Source organism: Acanthopagrus latus, chromosome 21 (genome assembly GCF_904848185.1).
Source record: "Acanthopagrus latus isolate v.2019 chromosome 21, fAcaLat1.1, whole genome shotgun sequence".
NCBI classification, from domain to species: Eukaryota; Metazoa; Chordata; class Actinopteri; order Spariformes; family Sparidae; genus Acanthopagrus; species Acanthopagrus latus.
In genome coordinates this window covers 13,615,359-13,637,043 of record NC_051059.1, presented here as the reverse complement: position 1 = coordinate 13,637,043, position 21,685 = coordinate 13,615,359, and the positions used below count along the sequence as shown (strand labels likewise).

At 41.3% G+C, this 21,685-nt stretch overlaps 1 protein-coding gene across 18 annotated transcripts in view; it reads right to left on the bottom strand.

Moving 5' to 3' along the window:
- The window catches only part of LOC119010715 (receptor-type tyrosine-protein phosphatase F), a 165,315-nt gene that overhangs the window by 70,122 nt on the left and 73,508 nt on the right, over window positions 1-21,685 (bottom strand). For 10 of the 18 annotated variants that reach the window (XM_037083073.1, XM_037083078.1, XM_037083082.1 and 7 more), the window contains exons 5-6: window positions 3,343-3,531; window positions 1,441-1,458 (exon numbers count right to left, since the gene is read on the bottom strand). In XM_037083073.1, coding sequence (XP_036938968.1) covers window positions 1,441-1,458; window positions 3,343-3,531 — 207 coding nt within the window. The remainder of the gene's footprint in view (window positions 1-1,440; window positions 1,459-3,342; window positions 3,532-21,685) is intronic. The other 8 variants (XM_037083077.1, XM_037083081.1, XM_037083083.1 and 5 more) reach the window with 1 other exon arrangement.

Here is a 21,685-nt window from a genome sequence, read left to right as displayed (position 1 = left end):
GCAAATGGCTGACAGATGAAACAAGTTGTAATTTGACAAATGGGAGACATGGACCTAAAATTGCCATCTTACCTGCATCCCATGAATTTAAAAATGTATGTTTCAAAACAAAAATACTTGTCTCAGCAGTGCGTAAATGTATGTGTGTCACAAGCGAGTGATATGGTTACCGCATCTCCAAAACAGCATGGTATCAGCATTGAAGGCAGCCAGCTACCATGCAGTTTGAAAATGACAAAAATACTCAGTATAAGATGATGTCAGGATACATTTTTTTCCACATCATGCAGTATGAGATGAATGTAACAAACAGGTTCACCACCAACCAAAGGGGACTCGCATCAAGGCGAGACCAAAAAAGAGAAGTGAAACAGGGCGGGGCAGTGACATGTGGTAATACCAACTCAGATCTCATGACAACACATCTCTCCAAGGTGTTTGCTCAGCTCATCGCTGTCTGATTCAGCACTGACATGCACCTGCATACTAATGCTGTTGTCACCAATCTGTCAATCTGCCCATTCTCCCATGGGAGAAAACAGCAAGAGTACCACAGGAATATAGAGGGTTACTGCTATGGCAGTTGTAAAAGCTTCAACAATAAACCCTTTCAGTTACTCCCAAATACTCAGACACTGGTGGATCTTCTACAAGGTCATTTCACCATTTCCCAGTGCAGAATTAATGTAAGGGCCATGGGAGCTGCCTTAACTCCTAAAGAGGTAAACGTCTAATTAAATATGGGCTGTATTAGGAGCCATGGACTTGTAGACTGTGAGACGGACAGCTGGTAGTTCCAAATATATTCAGTTTGCCCCAGACGTCCCATATTTACCTCAGTGTTATTGAAGGGAAATCATGCTTTCACTCAAGGGGAAAAAGCAGATGATTACCATAAAAAGGGGTTGAAGCTTCCACCCTAACAATCTCAAACAGGCATCCGTTCCAATGCTGGAGGGATAATGCCGCATAGGTTGTATGCAAATGCAGCCATTTCAGTTTACATTGAGGCTGCGTAGATGAGGCAGTTAGATCCTCTTGTGGCAATGGTGGCCTTTATTTTAGAATGCAAGTCCTCGCCCCTTTTCGCTGAAAAGCCAGAGGAGAGCCAAAAGATTTTTGTTTCTGGGTGTGTTTTTCTTCTTCTAACAGAATAGGTGGAGCCTTGAAAAAGCTCATTTACAAGATAACACCTTGGACTTGCTTCTGCATTTCCATTCTCCTGACATCAGGGTTGGCGATCATTTGTTTGTTAAGGAGCAAACAGCAGACAGAACATGTCGGGAGGAGACGAAGGGGGAAGCAGAGGAGGGTAGGCTGGCGCTGACAGTGTGGATGAAACTGGTGATGTTGCGTTTTGGGAAGGAATGCAGGGGTTTGATATGGATGTGAGGAAATGGTGTGGATGTGATATTTTCCAACACACTTCATCATCCTTACCTCTAATTGGTGTACCACCTAGGTGGGAGTAATTTTGATGCAAACAGGGTTGAGAGATTAGTTAGTGATCCACTTACAACAGTGGTAGAGAAAACATGGCTTCTAACAGGCCACAGATACAAACCCAAAAAAAGTTATACGGAGTATAGGCCACTTAAATGGAATGTGACATAGTTCAGTGTATTTAATCAAAGCTATGAAGCAAGGATACATTTTGGACTATACCTGTAGTCTGTAAATGACCAAAAACAACCCAGCTTTTGAGACGATTCCATTCTGTCAGACAAATACTCTCAATAATGCAGCTCTCTTTGCATTTGCAGACAACAGCTACAGCAACATCTGTCCTTGTTTCACAGCAGATTTAAAATAGTGTGCAATTTAAGTGTACTTTCTATAAGCGGTCTAATTGAAGATAACCTCCACTCGTCGTACTGACTTCATTTTTTGCAGAGAGCAGTTAGTAAAATGGCCAAGAAAAATGAATGAAAGTCATCAATAGTAAATTGAGTGATGCACAGGAAGAAGTATTCAGGTCAGAGGTATTAAATTGAAAAGAAGTTAGTATCTCTGCAGAGTGAGTGAATCAGGATGGTGTGAAAAGATAGACCGAATGTGTCTCTGTGCTCACTCAAAATTGAGTGAGCGTGATGCAATAAGAGGAACTGGGTCTGCCTTCCCTGCTACAATGTGGCAGCAAATTACTGTGCCTTTTACTGCCGTCACAAAATTGGCCTCATTTCAGGTCATATGCAGTAATGTAAATCCAGATACGCCAGCAGATGTCAAGTAAAGGGTTGTGGATAAAAAAAAATTGTTGGTCTAAGGGCATTACATATCAGCAAATTTCCAGGCACTCACACTATATGCAAGACAGAAAACTAATTAAAAGTTTGCTGAAAGAGCTAAAAAAAAAAAAAAAAGAAAGAAAAAAATATCACAGTCTCAGGCAAAGATTCATCTTTGTTATAGAAAACATTATCAAACAGTTAGGTAGTTGTGTTAGGATCTAATTTGTGAGAATCTGTGTCTAATTCGGGTTGTGCTTGTAGTAGAGCCACATTTTTAATATTGCAAGAACATAGACAGTCCAAGAGAGCGTGCTCCAGTGACCTGTATTCGGCTTCCACTGGGCAGCTCAAGTGCCAGGATTTTTCTGGAGTAGCTCTCATCTTTAATCTTTGGGGCCTCCGATCTGCAGCCTGACCTGACACTCTCTAACTGAGGTAGATTTAGTAAGGAGTGACAAGGCCGAACCTGGTCAAAAGCCACTTATCTCTCCACCTTGCGCCTTTTCCACCTAATCCAGGTCAGGCAAGTACTGTTTATTTATCAAGTGGACTGCTACTGTGAACAAAGAGCACCTCATTGATTTTGGGGATTTTTTTTTTTCAAGGTTAAATCCAAGCTAATGCATCATCTGCTGGCCTCATTGTCACCAAGACGCACGTTTAAGAGGGGATTAAGGATTATTTAATATGGTGAAAAATTCTCTTTCTGTACTTTGGAAGGTTACAAGCTCATGCATCACTGTCAAAGATTGCAGCAAGAACTTCATTCCAACTTCTGTGTTAGTTTATAAGAGGGTGTTGTGAGGAATAATATTCTGTAAGAACTCAGCCAGCTTATCAAGGTGACAAACTTTGAATAAAACTTTCATGTCTCCTGTGATGAAAGAGAATACATGAAGTCATACATGACAACAAAAGCCTTTTATGTTTTCACATCATCCTCATGTCTAACAAGTGTCATGTCTGTTGGTATTTAATGACATTGTGTACCCTGCAACGTGCCTTTGCTACATTTACATTATGAGTATGTCATGTTGAGTATCACCTAAATCATTAAATCGGATCAAATTCAATTGTGACTGAAATTAAGTCTGATCAAATCCAATTGTACCTGAACGAAGCTGTTTAATGCGCCCGTTGCTGCTGCTGATGTCCACAGGAAGCATGTCCTTGAACCAGGAGATCTCTGGGTCTGGGTTTCCGCTGGCGGCACACAGCATGGTGGCAGTTCTGGTCCTTTCAACCACCTTCAGCTGGGGACCCATATCAATGGTAGGAAAGCCATGGGGGATCTGATTCTCTGAAAATGTACAAGGGCACATTTAAGTATATGCTGTATCGAGACACAAAGCAAGACATTTGAAACACGGAGAGGAAGAGAAAAGTGTTTACAAAAAGATTCTGACAGAATGGGCTCTTGATTGATGAGAGGCACTGAGTTGAGCTTGCAAGGACTGAGAAGAGTATGAAAGACAGCAAGTACATTCAGGCACAGAACAGTTAACAGAATGCATTCATACACAGAAATTAGTGTGGGAGCAGAATAAAAAACTGGGGAATGGTAGATCTGGTGTGATTTGGGTTTCAAATTTGGATGAATACAAAAAAAATTCAGTCTCTCTGATTGTTTATCATAGCAGGCTTATTCCCTGGCACTGGGAGATTTCGACAGAGGAAGGATAGTTGCAATCTGCCTCTGGGCACCCATGCATAAATGAGCCACCTTAATCTTAGCAAGCTAAACAAACCTATTTGAATAATCCAACTCATCATAATGGATGTAACAGCAGATCCATGACAACACATCAAGTATAATCCCTCAAGCAGAATTTGGGATTCTAAGGTGAAAGGTCCTCATTCACTCATATATATACAGAAATCTTATCATAAGATTATCAACATATGTAAAATATACAGTATAGTCTATCTCAGCTCGGGCTTGCTATATGGGAGTCTAAATCTCATCAGAAAGTGCTATATCACATACATTCATGTAATGAAACCATAATCTTCTCTTGTGCTTCCGTATGTAATTTACTCTATGGAATGTCCTCTCTTTTATCTGGAACCTAAGTCTGTATTAAAGTTTGAAACAAACTGAAATTTAATACAGTATCTACCATTATTTGTTTCAATTGTGGAAAACTTTGGTTTCATGATAGTAAACAGCTCCTTAGCTATATTATTTACAGGAAATATAAAGTCGCATTTGTTACAAAAACTGTGCTGCACATCCTAAATCAGACCAAACCTGCCCTCCTAATAAATTCTAGTTTAACCTGTGGACAGCTTCAATCAAGAGGAAGCACGATGGCCCTTGAGGGGTCTTATTATCATCTTGCTTTTAAACTTGTAATCTCTTTTATCTCTTTCCTCATATGTGGATGTGTCCTTGGGGCCAAAGTGCTGAGATTAAATCCTTAGAACAGTTCTAATGATTGTAACTCCTGCCTTCAGTTCACCATCAGATACCTAACTGCAGGTTAAGAATAAGCAAAAATAGCTGGCCTACAGGGATGAAAGGAATTAATATAAGATAGAGATTTTGCGATTTAGGAAAGTTTGAGAACATTCTGTCAAGAACAGGATTACAATGGGACAAAAGTAAAACTGATTGATGCACTAGAGTTGTCTTGGTGCAAGGTATTAATCATTAGCTACCTCATGGAGAAAAAAGTCAACCATGCAGGTATGTGAATGCAACTGTGTGCACATAAAAGACAGAAGGAAGGAAGTACTTGTTGGATATTTCCTTGAGTAATTAAAATATGAAAGTTGTCTTTCACTCTCGACTCATCAGACACAAACCAAACATCGTCTGTCACAAGAAGTGAGTCTCCAAACCCAATATACGCACTTTCAAAAATATTATTCTGACTCAGTTATTGCTGACTACATTTGCTCCGTTTGAATATTATTGGTGCACATTTAAAACACCAATCTATGTTGTGATTTAATTCTGATTTGACAGAGAAGGCTGTCAAACACAAGATGCAGTATGATAAGTTGGATTTGCTCTGTTTCCCTGCTCACTTTGCTTGTCTAAGTCAAAAATCTGTATGTAAACTTATATGGCTTGAGCATAGGTGCATAGGTGTTGTACTTTGTTCTGATCCCCAGCAGAGCAGTTGCTCCTATTTTCACCCCTGTGTTTGGCCTGTAGCCCAGACCGTCTCATATTCAGATGTAGTTAACAGATCTCTGCATGGACCTCTTATCTTTGCGGCGAGGCTTATTTCCTGTCTTACGATATAGGATTTGTTCTCAGACATCCCAACTGATATCAGGATACCCCTACAAAACAGACAACTACAGCACAATGAAATAATACTGTGCACTTTGTCATTGCATGAACAATGGTAACAGTAGCGCCCTATGTTCCTTTGTGGTTTTCTCCTTCTAACCTTCAAAGAAAAGGGAAAAGGAAGGCAAAAAACAGTGGTCAAAAATGAGCATTGTCCACTTCTCTTCCATTCTCCTTGTAAGTTTTAATGTGAGGAAACCATTAAGTAACAAATCTAGAGGGAGCTGAAATCTAGAGGGAGCTGAACTCCTGTCTTGCCCACTTAAAATTCACTTAGAGCATGTTCATAATGGCCACAGATCACCTGAGAGGAGGTCCCTTTGAGGCTTCTGACATGGACTCAATTTTTGCAAATGCACATACACTTGGGTGGAAGCCATGGTTGGTGTGGGTTCTGGTAGTTGTGTTCAGGGACAGGGGGTTGCGTTTGGGGACCTTCCAGTAGAGCTAAATTAGGCAGTGTGCATGTCTGTGCACTGGTGCATCTACAGTATTCCATAGAGAGTTATTATCTACAAACTGACTGACTTGGCAAACTGAAGTCTGAAATTTTTCTGTATACATACAGGTATATTTAATCAGTTAATCTAAATTGTCAGGTTTATTCTCACAAGTAAACTTTGTGCAAAATTAATTTAAAACACACTTATCTTTGTATACAGCAAAGAGCAGATGGTTGCTCTTCAATCAAATTTAAAGAAAACACTTACAGTCCATGTAAAGCAAATTCAGCCATTTTCCTCTAAACACATTAAATAGGCCATAAATGTGTTTCCTTAAAACATGTAAAAAGCCATTCAACCATTTAGAATTAAATTTTGGAGCTAGGCTCACAAACTGTGTTTCAGGATTTCTGTGTTTAGGATTTAATGGGCGGGTCAGAAATCATGGCCGCGTTATGTAACGCAGCCATGATTTGCATTTGCATGATTTTCAGTCTTAATACCTGTCCTGTCCCTATTCCCAGTGTTGTATATGTAACACATTGTTGCCCCCACGCATCACTCCATGTCTCAACCGGAAAACGGTGTTGCTTACATGGTGTAAAAGACAAACGATTCAATGAGGCATGACGCTGACCTGTCAATCGTATCTTGCCAGTTACCCTGGGGATTGTGCAGAATTGTGAGAAGTCTGTCAAACCATATTTCGAGATGGATTTCCAAAGATTTGTTCTTTTTCTTTCGAAATGTATCTGCAGCCACTCCAAGGTTTTTAACATTCAGTTGCCCAAAGAAAGAAGTGTTTAACCTTCCTGGGGGGGGAAGCTATTTATGCTATAGTGATTTGTGGAAATCTACCTTTCGCTGGAGAAAGTAGAATATCTGTACAGAATATTTTCAACTAAACCCTCTTGAATTGCGGCCTATAGAATATTTATGATTAAGACTATTGGCAAATGTTCCTGGGCTGTGAAAATTGCCCACCACTGGTAAAACAGGGTGAAAGACAGCGAAGGGGTTATTACACGAGTCAGCGGCTCTGTCATATCATGAGGCATAAACAGGGAATAGTTTAAGAGGTGCCCAGAAGCTGCACAGCTCATACTTGAATCCATTTCCTACCTCTAGTTAATATTTGCATTGCAGGCAAACTGTTATTACAACTAGCAGACATTTCTGTCACTCTGTTACTGACCGGAAAGTGCACTGTGGCTGGGCTTGGCTTGGCGTGTTAATTCTGACATTGGAAATAGCGGAATGGTAGATGGGGCTGGGCTGCATGTATAGTAGATGTAATATATATGTAGGAGGCAGAGCATTGACAAGCTTCAGTGTTATTTCCATAGTGCGTACTATACTGTGGGCAAGAAATTGTCATGGTTAGTAGCCCGGGCTTGTTCCATGATTCAGCCCTTAGAAAACTCATAAACAAATTTATATTTTATTAATTAAAGAATTTCTTTCAAAAGCTTTAACATTTAATTATTTCAGTTTGGTCACAAAGTTAACACAACACGTGAAAAGCCCATATCTAAAATACTTCTCCCATGTCCTTGGGTTTTAGTAAAAATAAAAAGAGAATAATTGAGAGTTCTCTCTATACACAATGCTTATCAAAGGTCTGGAGATCATGGGTAAGATTTGAGCCCTGTCTGTCTGCTCCTTCTACAGCAACTCCTGCGACTGGCCTTGTCTGCCAACTTGTCATCCCTGGAATACAAAGACATGCCTTTGTTCGGTCCTCTTTAATTTGAAGGGAAAAGAAAAGCGATGGGGAAATTTGGAGAGAATCCAATGAAATGTGCAGGCGATGCAGGTTGATGTTTGTCAAGATAGAGGGCATTTTTAATAAAAAGGCCCTCTGGTGCTGGAGTGTAATTCATCAAAAAAAAAGCTCCACCTCTATGTCTGGTCCAGGCAAGGAAATATGAGTAAGGAGCAAATCCTGTGATAATGTCACATAGGCACTCCATTACTAAGATGGAGAGTTCTGCAAAAAAACTAAGCTAAATGCCAATGTAACTGAAATGAAATTGTCAAGGCACTAATATATTCTGCATATATGCAGACTTAACAATCAAGCATGGTGCATGCATATGATAAAATAAGGTGATGTAGATATGCTATACTGATGAGTTTAGTCCTGTTAAAATGTCAGTATACCAATACATATCAATCCTCAAAATGTAAAATGGTTTGTTCTGTAGTATGGACACACTGGTCCCAGATGCAGTTTGTTTCTCTCTCTTCTCTGTGACAGTGAGCTGACACACACACACACACACACACACACACACACACACACACACACACACACACACACACACCACCGCGGTACCCACATAGCTCCTCTCAGTCACTGAAACTGCTGTATTCTCATAGCTCATTCTGTCTGCTTTGTTACGGTGTTGTAGCTCATTTAAGATGGCAAGGGCAGAGCTTCTGCGACCAGTTTTGGTTGACAAAGAACACAGCAGGAGTGCCGTTTGGAAATACTTCACATTTGAGGTATTACATGCCTATATACAAGCACGGCTACAAACCAGTGCTAACGGACAAAGAATGTTGATAGGTTTGTGAAAGCTCTGAATTTAGCATCACTGAAGCATTGACCAAGATGGCCAGTAAATTGTTGTTGGTGTTAATAGTGTCCCAACAGCCACCTGTGATTTTCAAAGCTAAGCTAATCCCCCTTAGAGCTAACAGGCCTGAGGAATCTCACAGTCACGAAAATACTCTGAGAGAAGTAAATAAACTTAAATTCTCTTGCCACTAATATATAATACACACACCTTGTTAAATATTTCTTTATTAATTAATTATTAATCTTTTCAGGTATTGTATCAAAGTTGGAAATTCCAGTATCGTAACAAGACTGTCCAACCTGTCCAAAAGCTGTGGTATTTAACAAGATCTAATGTATCATCAATATATCCTGCGATACAGTTGTTACAACAAAAGTATCAGAAACGCCCTGGATTAGCAAACGAGTGAAGCCAGGGGCACAGCCAGAAAGGCGTCAGATGCAAAGCTAGGTATGCATGAACTGGTTCCTCCATGGTCTGAAAAAAGAGGACCATTGTTCTCTCAGCAGCTGGTTATCATGCACAGAGTCACGGTGCAATATGAGCTGCTTGGCAGATGTACTTGTTTACAGTGGTTATAGCAGTGCAGTGAAATGACAGGGCAGAAGGTGATGGCTTAATGTCGCTGTGAGTTTGTACCATTCAATTAGGTAAGCAGTGGGGGACTTGACTATACCCAATAAATGTTGGCGACACTGGTAACATAATTTGTAAAGAGAAAGAGCCACTAGTTACATGATAATTACTGAAATGAAGAAAACATGATGTAGTTATCACAAGTCATTGTGTCACGGAGGTGTGTCTCTGTTTTAAACAGTTGCATGCAGGTGAGAAAAGATTTAGATGAGAGAAGAGAAGAGAGAGGAAAAAAGCGTAAAGGAGAGAGGAAAGGAGGAGAAGGGGAGGGGGCAGGGGAGGGGTGTATGCCAACCTCCTGCCAGCTCCAATTACCAGTGTGAGTGGAGCGTGGCAGCTAGGGCGATGGGTCTAATCAGAGCCCTGCTGAAAGAGACCCGTCCCTGTCCTTCTGTCCCACTGGGAGGCTGCTGGAGCTCAATCCCACACTAACGTCAGCCAGCGTTTTTCCCTCAACCCAAACACACTCATCTCAATGGGGGAAAACACTCCAGACACCCCCCTTCCTTCCTAACAGGGGAGCCCTGACACAGTGGCACAAGATACAAAAGTTCTGCAAAAAAAGAAAAATGCTTGCCTCATTTCCATTTCAGTCTGCCCTAGTATCTCCTTCCTTTTTATACTCAAGTGCAAAAGTGCTGAATATCACGTGCTGCTACTGTATTAATGTTTTAAATTAGTGTTGCGCCTGTGAAAGTCCCTTCAGAGAGAACATGCAATCATAAAACATATGTCAAGGAATATTCATGAGAGTACATTGCTGCTACATGAACAGGAGTTGTGTGCAACCCTGCAAGTTGCCTGCAGCATCTTGCTTCATTCTGAATCAATTGTTAATCTATTTCAGCATCAACACAGGCTATCAAAAATTAAGGTGAGCTTTTCTGATGTTCAATAGCGTATACATCTGAGCTGATCTCATTTCGAGCAAGAAATAAAAGGCCGTATGATCTCCACGTGTGCCCGTTGCAAGTGATGGATGACAACAATTAAAGGTGATGTCTCCTTTGATAGAGCCAACCAAAGGACCACGGTGACAGCAGCACAGCCGCTTGTCTCATGAAATGCTACTGCTCTCAAATCTATCCATTTAAACACAGTCAATCTGTTTACTGTAGGTTTGTGCACTTAGAGAATATGTATGCCATTTCGGAGTTTCATTTGCCTGTGTGCAGGAATGTGTTGCATTAAGCTCTTAACTGCCTAAAAGTTTCAAAGAGCAATCCATTTTGTTAAATGTGTTAGGTATGAAAACTAAAAGACTACAGTCTCTGAACCGATACAACTTTTTAATTATTCACCTCTCTTCTAGTCTAACCCGTGAGGAAAGCTAAATATAGTGCAATAAGTGTTGTCTACGTCTCACCTGGTCGTGAGTCAATCTGGCACTGAAACGTAGACAGGCCGTCTGCAGAAACAAAGCGCGTGGCCTGCGGCTGTTTCCAGCCATGAACATCGTCGAGACAGACATTTGCATCTGCCTGAGACACGGAAGTGTGTGAGAGGTGTCAGCTGCAGCAGGAGGTGCAAACAGCAAGCCAAAGCTAACATGAGTCCAACTGAAAGAACTCTATGAATAGTTGGATTGCTGATGGTGTGTAAAACATTCAGCAAGTTCACTCGGAAAATGTTAAACTGCGGAGGATTTATGAGGAGCGGCACAGAGGTGCAGGGGTTAGTGCTGTCACCTCACAGCACGGAGGTTATGGCTTCAAATGTGCCAGCTGGCTGGGGGCCTTACTGTGTAAGTGTGTTCTCTCTGACAACGTGTAGGTTTCCTCCCGGTGCTCCTATTTTCTCCCAAAGACACGCAGGTTGGGTTAATTGGCTGCGCTGAATTTCCTACAGGTGTGAATACGAATATGTCGGCCCTGTGATTGACTGGCGACCTGTCCAGGGTCAGCTGGGATCAGCTCTAGCTTCATGCGACCCTGAAGGATAAGCTGGTATAGTTAATGTATGGATGGATTTATGAGGAACACAAAAATGATGGCGACATTACACTATTGTTAGACTGTGGTAATGTATAAAAATCTGAGGATAACAGTCACAGTTCCTATACAACATCACAGCTGTTGCTTAGTAACATTTCCTATGATTCCGTCAACTCTCACCTTGTTTGTTTTTGAAATGTATGGCAGTACTTGCAGGTGCCTTTTTTTCTGAAATCCTGTGACTAGCAGCGACTAATAGGCAGACAGAAAGGCAGACAGACCTAACCGGTATTCATGCACTGCCTTTGCTTTTGACATGCAAAACATCGGAGGGAAAGGAGCTCTCACATGTTGTGCCATGAGGGGCATGTGAGGAGGACCCTCTTGCTCTGCAGAGAAATGCTAACTGGCAGAGCTCCCACTACAGAGGTCTCCTCGGCAGGGATGACACGGCACACCCCAACTTCAAAGACCCGGCAAGGAGGCCATTGATGTAATACTGCTGTAATGACATGAAAATTGTAAAAATCTCCATGGAAATGGGGGGCAAATGTACAGTGTGAAATGAAATGCGAACTGAAATATGTCTGAACCTCTTGACAAGCCAGTTGTCTCTGGCACGCTAACTCCTGGCCCAGGTGTTTTGGCAGTTTCTATGGAGACAGTGGTATATCAACAAACATATGAACGGAACACACAGGCACACCTGCATGCAACGGACCACCGCAAAAACACAGTCATAACAAAAACACTGCAGTAGTTAATACATGCTACATGCTAGTGGCCTGTCACTGCGCTGTTATTCTGCTGTTTATCCAAGTGTACTTGGTGTAAAAAGACTGTAATGCATGCCATGACCTTTGAAATAATACACTTTTTTGTCTGGCTGAGCAGAACATTTGGCCTTACTTCCTCGCCTACAGGCAGATAATCAATAACAGTCATCTAATCCCCCCCTCGAACTCTTTCCTTCCTTCCCACCCTCTCTTTTTATCATCTCCCTCTCTCCGCTTTCCTATTCATCTCGACTTGTTTTCTCCTATCTGATATCCTACTTCCACTGTCAGCAGTATGATCTACGGCCCTGCCAGATGCTCCACGCCTGTTATTTATGCTGCGACGCACCAGTTAGTACAGCGCTGTGGCCTCCGACCATTACTGCAACCCAAGGGTGGTCTTCTGAATTCACATGGTTATGCTGACCGAGTCACCTTGCGGGACAGGCACTGCTGCACAGAATCATATCCTCCATTAACTATGCTATATGAGCAGCACAGCTGTAGGCTTTCATTTCGATATTACAGCTCTACTTCTTGCCTTGTGGTCCTACCAACAGGAGTTTGATTGAAGACCCTTGAGATTATAGTAATACGGAGTACACGGTTTGTGGTTTACTACTCATTTTAATGTAACTGCCTCTAAGATGGAAAAACCTTAGGGCTCATGGTAAATTTCTGTGGTAATGTGATGTGGCTAATAAGACAGGCTATTCCTCCAGGTGTCTCTGAAATAAGAACAAGGAGAGGACCAAAAACCAGGAAGCGTGACGGTTAATGAAATCGGTGTACAAAAGGAAGCAGAGCGGCGATTTGCAAATAAATGAATTAATTGATCCTCTCCACAACTCAAATTAATCATCGGCAGAGCTTTATTGTGACATGTTTAGTGTAATTACGGCAGATAGGAATGGCTTTTATGAGTTCTGAGAAAGGCAGTGGATGTAGTGGAATGTGGCAGGTTCTGTTAATTAAATCCTCACTGACTGGGCTCCTGTGACAGCTCTTACTTATTCTCTCAGTCAGAGATAATGAATAATACACCAAGTCTGTGAGTCAGTGTCGACAGCCTCAACTTTGTAGTGGTGAAGTGACGGGTGTTCAGAAATATCACATATTGGTATAACCTTTAGACTGCTCACCTCAAAAGCAGCAAATGCAATAAATTCATCAAAGCTGGTCAAGAGCAGCAAAGACGCGAGAGAAACACGACGAGGGGAAGGTTGTAACATGACCATCGACCACAAATTGCTTGATGGTATGTACTATTCTGTGGTTAGAGTGAATTAGCTTGCAGCTCAGGACATTTTCAGTGACTAGATCCGCTAATCATCACGCTTAAAATAGTTGTTATGATGATATGATCTGTGGTGAGGGTTTAACCTCAGTGTAATTTCATCAGGAAAGGACCCAGGCCTGCTTTCCCCAGCAGTAACAGTCAATAACTGGGTGAGGTATCGTACAATGCGTACAACACAAAAAATAAAAGACTGGCAAGTAAGCGCTCCTCGGTGTGAGAATACCTTGACACTGAATGTTTAACAGAGCAGACCAGAATCTGAACCTGCTTGTTCAGGCTACGATCTCTTGTGAAACAGGTTAAAAATATTGATGCAGATGTAATGCATGCAAACTCAACAGTGCCTTTGACAGCTGTAAGCAGTACGATCAACTACAACCTTGAAAAACACAGCTTAGCAGCTTAGAGGAAATGGAACTATGCCTCCTAAACATGAGAAAAATGTCAAGCTTAAGGCCAAGCTATGAGGCTGATAGCGAGCCAAGCTGTTCTCCCCTGCCTTCTATGGCCCAGTGGGTAAGCCAAGAGGGCTTGGTGTGTAAATGTGTGAGGAAAGGGGGTCAGGGTGAAAGGACTCCCATTAGCCAGCTCATTGAGTGTAGGTATTAGAACTCCCCTGACATGCAGCAGGGCCATCCATCCATAACCAGTCAGGGCCTGGGGAGCCGTTGACTCACTGGCCTGCAGAGCTTTAAGGTGGACCTTGCTCTTCACCTGCAGGGTTACAGGCCCAGGGTGTCATTCTTTCATTGCACTGTGTGATGTTTTTACTCACATATAGAAGAAAGGATTCTGCACAATATGGTACAGCACAAGTGACAAATACTGTAGTTGTAATATCACTTGTTGATACTGTGATAGTGATGCATCACCCTGGTTTTGAGGTGATGTGTATATGAATAAAAGAGGGTGGGAAAAAATGACTGTGCTTAACACAACTGTGGCCATCAGTTTGCAGGGCTTTCATGACAGACTGCTCATTGTCTTCCATTGTGACTTGTGTTAGAGTGCTGTCTAATCATCAGTTTTTCATGATTCAGAGACAGACGCAGGCAGCTTTCCCTGTTATCAACATCAAAGCATTTGGATTAAATGATCTGTACTAAATCGAAGAAATACAATACACGTAATTATGAACAAGAGGTTATATATGAAACTTTAAATCAGTGAGATCAAGAGTACGTTAGGTCTGATGTCAAAAAGCCATACAAAAAAGCAAAAGCTGTGCATTCACAGCAACATGAGGTTTGGTTGTCTGCTAACATCATCTTATAATCTACCGTTCAGCTTATTCTATTTTTCATTTCAGCCCATTTCCGATTAACACGTCTTTAACATTATTATGATTTTTCTGCGCCACAGAGAAGGAATCCCATGAAACAGACATCTTAAGCATCTGTTGATAAGAAGAACACAGAATGGCAAGAAGATTGGCTGACCGTGGCTGAGCATTTAATACTTTTAACTAAAGTAAGAAAGAGCATGAAGCAATGAACAAATTGATTTGCTGCAAAATTACAGTGTTGCTGGCTGCAGGGCCCAGACTGCTCAGGTGTGAGTAAGTGTCTGACTTGCATTTGACCCTTCAAATATCAATTTGATTCAGGTGCACATTCTTGAGTGACACTTTCTGCCACCCTGTGTGTTTGCATTCAGTGAGACGGCTTATATTTCTGGAAAAATAATATTGGATCCTCACATTTAGATGCCTGACTCTATTCCCTTGCTGCCCCCTTGTCTGTTTCAGAGTGAAACACAGCAATCAAATACAAACTTCTGAGCTCAGATAATAAGAACAAATGCATACAAATGTGGGCAGCAACAAAAAGTTAATCAATCGACTACCTGTTACCGTGCTTACACTCTGTCACTCTGAATATACGCATGGTGAAACATTATTGATAATAACATTGGTCATGGTCTCGCAAACAAGTCTAGGGCAAAATCTGTAATTGAATAACGAAAGCCTGTTGCATCTGTCTTTGGCAGATATTTAATAGCAGATGTCAATTCACGGATATCCCTGTCTATTCCTGACAATGTGCAGATATTAACGGATGTGCATGTCTTGTCACATCTCCAATATCTTCTGAAGCCCAGAGACAACATCCAGATGAGGAGTTCAATATGTCCTGACATACAACAGCAGCCATAAATTAAAAAGAAACAGTGACAGACTACAGCTCCTCTCTCAATAAATGCTGGACAGAAGCTGCAACAGTATTTTAGTGCAGAAGCTATGGCACATGGAATGCGGACATTTTAACACCTACATGCATGTTATGATCTTTGATAATAATAATCAGTATTGTGGATATGTTTTAAAACCCAACATTATAAAAATGGAACAGTCTGGTAAACTCAGAAAAATACATTGATGATGGCAACACGAGACAACAAAGACAACTTCATCTCAGCATAATTAGCTTCTGCTTAGAAAAAGAAATTCTGATGCTTTTCCAGAGAGACTGGAGCTTACATCAGCATCATCAATGCACCAGATGATACTGAAGAGATGAATTTCCAAAAATGTGTTTAGTTTCATTAAAGCAATTTTATTTTACTGCTTGTTGGGCTTTAAAGTTTGATCAAATGTGTTCTTTGGGAGACAGAGGAAATCTCCGACTCGTTAGAACACTCTCTGAAAAACCACTGGCCCACTTAAAATAGGATAAATATGTCCCCGCCTTAGCCTTTTCTTAACACCTTTCAGGATGTTAAAATTTGTCCCAAAGTGGTTGAAGTTATGGGATATATTAGAGTCATTAGGATGCAGATGTGTTTTAAGTTGTATACCTAATTACATGCTTTCAACCATTTAGAAAGTGGTGGGTGGGAGGGAGCCAAAGCTGTAATGATCAAGTTAAAGAAATGGTCATATTCACCACACAAGAAAAACATTAACAGGCTTTAATTTTGCAGTGAGACTCACACACACATAGGCAAAGGTCTGACTGTCTTAACTCAGCTGTGTTTATCAACCACTTTTTATTAATGTTATTTCTACTCATTAACCCCCCGCCCCCCCCTCCCCCCGTCTCTCTCTCTATCTCCCTCCCTCCTTCTCTCTCCCCTGAGGCCATAGACATTATCAGCAATGACGGTGCAGACATACCAGACATTGCAGTCTTTACAGATACAGCTCGCCAAAAGCATGGAGCAATTGATGGACAAGTACAGATGATAAGATGTAGCCTCAAAGCAACATCGACTTCATCCAGATGTCTGTGTATAACATGGAAATTTCAGTCCGATGTCAGATAAATCTCTTGGGATAGATCAATTAACCGGGTTAGTTCGTTCGGATATCTGCTTCCCGGTTGATTTGAATTTTTTATGATAATTTATTGATCACACACAGAAACACGAGAGCAGAGGGTCACATATACAAAAAGTTGGCAGGGATTCTCTGGGATTTATTGTTGGATTTTATTCATTTCAATGACATATATTGAACTGATTTTTCAAGGTTGAGAGTAAGTTCATGTTGTGCTTTTTTAATTCCGTGTTGCACTACACTAAAGGTGCTACAGCCCTGACTAAACTTTAAAAGCTATCTGTGCCCCTTACCAGTGCCCAAGTCCTTGGAAGTAAGGATGTGAGGGTGCAGATTGGGTGGCCAGGAGGGTGATTCCACTATGCCATATTGTGCGAGTCCTTGGGAGAAGCATGCATAGACAGATGCAGTTTGTATCTGTCAGGCTGGATATGATCTATGACGCCGGGCCTCCAGCCAGCAGATGGTGGGAGAAATTAAATCTGTGACACACGACGTCACAATGGAGCTCAGAAATACAGTCTGTGTTGTGTGTCTGTGTGTACACCTGTAGATCTGTGTGTGTGTGTGTGCGTGTGTGAGGACGTTTGTCCCTGAATAGTTTTGTTTGCGTGCAACTTTGTGCTTCTGTATTCCTTCAGCATGTTGTGACAAATAACGGCTGTGCCGAAAACGGAAGTCAAACCTGTTCTGTCGTGCCTGCGTCATTTTCATAAACGCCCTGCAGTATATAATGTTCAACATGCCCTGTCGTCTGACCACCCGCTTTCTTCAACAACATGAGGGAACTGCCGTTAAAATGACAGCATGAATGTTACACCAGCATTCAGAAAGAGAATAGGAGAGAGTGAAAAAGTAATGTGGGGGAACAGCAGTTACACAACAGACCTTATTTTGGTCATTGTGGATGATTTGAATAGCGCGAAGGGAAGGAGAGGATTAAGTTGTCGGAGGAGCAGGGCTCGGTATTAAATCATTCCGATATAGCTTCTGTATGTATTTATCTTGCCTGGGAAGAGGTGCAATGCGATTTCTATGCTGTTTATCCAGTCAGGTTTGTTGTCCGCACTTGCCTGGCTCCTGAGATATTTATTACTGGCATTGTGTCGCAGCCATTTTTTGCCTCTGCACCAGGGAACATAATGAATGCGAAGCAAATAAAGGCCTTTTCTAACCGGTGAGGCCATAATTTGTTTACTGCCACCCAACACAACCACTAAACACAGTCAACACCGTGAAGCTGGGATACTGTATTGAATTCCATTTTGAATTTCTTCAAACCGAGAGCAAAAACTGATGAGTTTTTAACAGTGCTGTATAATTATGGCCTCTTTTCCTATCAAAAACTGGAGAGGCATAAAATGGATTCATAGGGCAGAACTCTATTAATATTACAAGGAGCTGCATCACTCCGAAGTTTGATGTTTGACATGTTTTTGCCGAGCGAGGGGCTATTTTTCTCCACTGCAGAGGCTTTGAATCCTTGCATATTTCTCTCTTGACCTTTCCAAAAATCACATTTTCTCTCGACATTACATGTTCAGAAATGAGTTGCCAGGGAACTTCAAAAAAGGTGTGCAGCTGGTCCGTAGGAGAACCTTTCTAATTCTCGCTCTGACAGCAGAGGATTCCGGTAATGATGGAGCTTTTGATCTGGTACCATTAGATAACATTCCTCCCTTCTAGAGACAGGTCCGCTGTCTCCCTAAGGACAGGAGGACTGCTGTTCTCCAGCACAGCAGAAAAGTCACAGAGTTTCTGCTCATATTTAAGGAATCTTTTCGAGTCACAGGGAGCAGTTTGACAGTTTTATGTTTGTTTTTGCTTCTTTATTTTGGAGGATTTTTGCTGAAAATGACAATGGATGAGGTTATGATTTTCACTCTCCTGGGGGTCCATAGGATTCTTAATACAAAGACTTTGACTGCTTTGGCTGAAGATTTCTGACTTTTAACTTTTGGACTTTTGGCTTTCAACTTCGTCAACTACAAGCACTGTTTATACTTTGTTTTTCAGTGTGACCTCCAATTAAATGTTTGTTTTTAATTTCCTTAATAAGTATCTCCCTATTTTGTTTTCACCTACTAAAACCATGCATTATTCCTTGTAAGTTATAAATCTTGGGTTGTTGTAGGCCTTTCCCAGGACTTGTCAATGTTGCAATTCCCTTGCTAATGATAGAAGCCAATTAAAATGCTGTAGCTTTAAGGATATTGCTTGAGGCAATTTCCACATAATTTGGCTCCTGTTTTGGAGAAAATCCGTCACATTACAGTTGTAAAAACAGTCTGTCTATCCATTGCACCACAGAGACTCATCTGTTTTAATCATCACCATTACTGTCATGACATGGCTTTGACACCACCTTAGTCATTTCTTGGTCTGAGTCATTGCATTTTACATTTTACATGCTCATCAAATGTTAACGGCAAGCAAAATATGAAATATTGCTTCGACATGGAGAAGTGGCAGCACACTGCATTTAAGACTGATGTTGTGAGCTGAGATGTCTTTTCTGGCCAGCAGTAGTTTATTTCATATATCACCAAGACAAGCACCATTTACCTGAACATTTACTGAGGCTGTTCAATTCAAGAGGGGCGCTCAAGGTCAAAACATCGGCATCGTTACCCAAGTAATGAGTCATTGTTCCCTCTGGTCATCTCTCTATACTACCCTGCAACGTCATACCACTGCCGTACTGTCCACTATATTTAACAGCAGGAGAGATAAGGAGACAGAACAGAGGATTAGACAGAAGACAAAAAAAAACCAAAAAACAAAAGTTATAGAGATGAGAAGGCAGGAACAGAAATGAAAGAGCAGGGAAGAGAAAGGGAAATGAAGGACTGACAGCTACAATATTTCTCAATCACACCTCCCCCTCTGGTCTCAGCATTGTCTGCATCATTATTTATCCATACAGGTCAGACCTGCACACTGCTGACAGACTCTCTCTCTCTCTTAGACACACACACATACACAGTTTGAGCAGGATTGCACATCTCAAAAGTAATTTTGCATGCAGACCATTATTCAAAACATCTGAGCGAGAAAAGGATGACAACAGCCAAGGATCATCAGATTTTGACTTATGGCAGCAATAAAGAAACACAACTCTGTTCTTATTATTCTGCCGCTGTATCTGTGTGTGTCCCTCTCTCACTTGCACACACACACACACACACACGCACACACACAAACCCACACACACACACACACACACACTCACACAATGAGAAATGGTTGAGCTGACTTTGGGCCCATACGTAAGTCTCAACGGTGTGACCTCTCGGGGTAGGGGCGTGAGAACTGCCACGAACAAAGAGCAGGGCTGTTACAGCGTGACAGAATTACAGAGTGACTCAAGACTCATGACTGCAAAAGTGCTAAAGCCCAATTCAGCTTTGGTGTGATAACATGCCTTCGCGACTTGCCACAGGTGAGTGACAGACTAAACTGTACATTAACAACTAAAATTGTCTTCTCAGGTTAAGAAGAAGACAAGAGACCATTTGTCAACGCCAGACATAGCATTCACTGTGGACAGATCACTGGGAACAAGTCCAGTACGGCATGCATATTTATCTATATACAACCAGAATCTTTAACACTGTATCTGGCAACAATTGTCAAACATTATGCAGCCACATTAACTGTGACAGTGAAGTAAGTGTCAGTGAAGTCATCTTAAAGTGTGTGAAAGATAACTGCATCAATCACTATTTTTTGCTTTGTGTCATGATGCTTTCAAGCCCTTGAAGGAATCCTATTGTCCCCTGATGCTACATAATAAGGTAGCGATGCTGATACATAATTAACATGGACCCACTGGTTTATCAATCACAAGCAAGTGTTCCAGACCCTATAGTGCGCTTCTGAACCTTGGTATTTCTTATTTACATCCGGCAGCCTTCCTTTGAGGACACTGAAAGCACGTGTAAAGCTGCACCAATATGGCTGTCATAATCCATATTTTACAGGATTGGCATAACAAAATAAAGAGCCAGTATATGAAATAATCATAATTAAAGCTCGACCTTCCTTTGCTCTGCTAAAACCTATAATCCAGATCGACTTAGTGGTATAATGACTTCACCATTCTCACTGCCTCACTGGATAGGAGTGCTCAATGTATTATGACAACTTCATGCAGATGCAAAGTCACATGTACTTAAAGTCACATGGGGACTGTAAGGCTTTTCTTTTGGAGTGCAAAAACAGGAAGTTTTTTGTTTATGAAGTCATTTTTTCAACCTTGATTCATTCAGGGAAGGTCGACTGAGACGTGACAGGATTTTATGCAACGCTCAGCTTTATTTTTCTTTGCACATTCACACGTGGAGAGCTTCCCCCGATGGCCACACTCACTTTATTATTGGTCTCTACGGAACCATACTGGTTTTAGTGCCTTGCTCAAGGGTACCACAATGAAATAAGTTCACAAAAGTCAAGCAAGTTCCTTCTAACTTTTTCCAGATTTTATTATTTGATTTGAAAAAGCAACATTGTGATGTGACACCAACTTCTCAAACCTCCAGGCTACCACCGCCCCATTAGGGAGGAGGATCATTAGTCTCCGTCTGTTTGGTGCTGCCCCAGTGTTTTCTTGTGTGGTGCTGCTGATATGAACTTGATGTATCACTAGGCTACAAACAATAGTCTAAAAATAGAGTGGAGCTGACAACATTACTTTGTGAGAGTGCATGTCTGCATGTGTCAAGGAATATGCATGAATGTGTGAATGTATGAACTAGCTCCAAGTTATCAGGCACATCCTCTGGGTCTGTGGGTGAGTGAAATAAAGAAGTTATTTTGATTTAATATGATGGGTTGGTCTGTTCTTGCCTCTGTGAATGCAGCAACACTTGAGGTCATCAAAAACTTTACAAAATGCAACCCACTTATTTAAAAGAGCAAATTGATTTATTACAATCCTTGGTTTGCAATTTGGTATATGCTAATTAATCAAATCAATGAATCATCTAGATTGCATCAAATGTGGGCCTAAAGTGTGTCTGATAAACATCGTAACTTCCAATAAGATTACAGTTAAATCTGTAATAAGATATTTTTGAATGATAAGCAGGAAGACTCAAAAACAGGCTCAAGCCTGTCAGCTACGTCAGTTTTGGCAGAGACCTTCAACTTTCAGGTAATATTAAACAACTTGGCAGCATTCTATTAAAGACCTAGTTT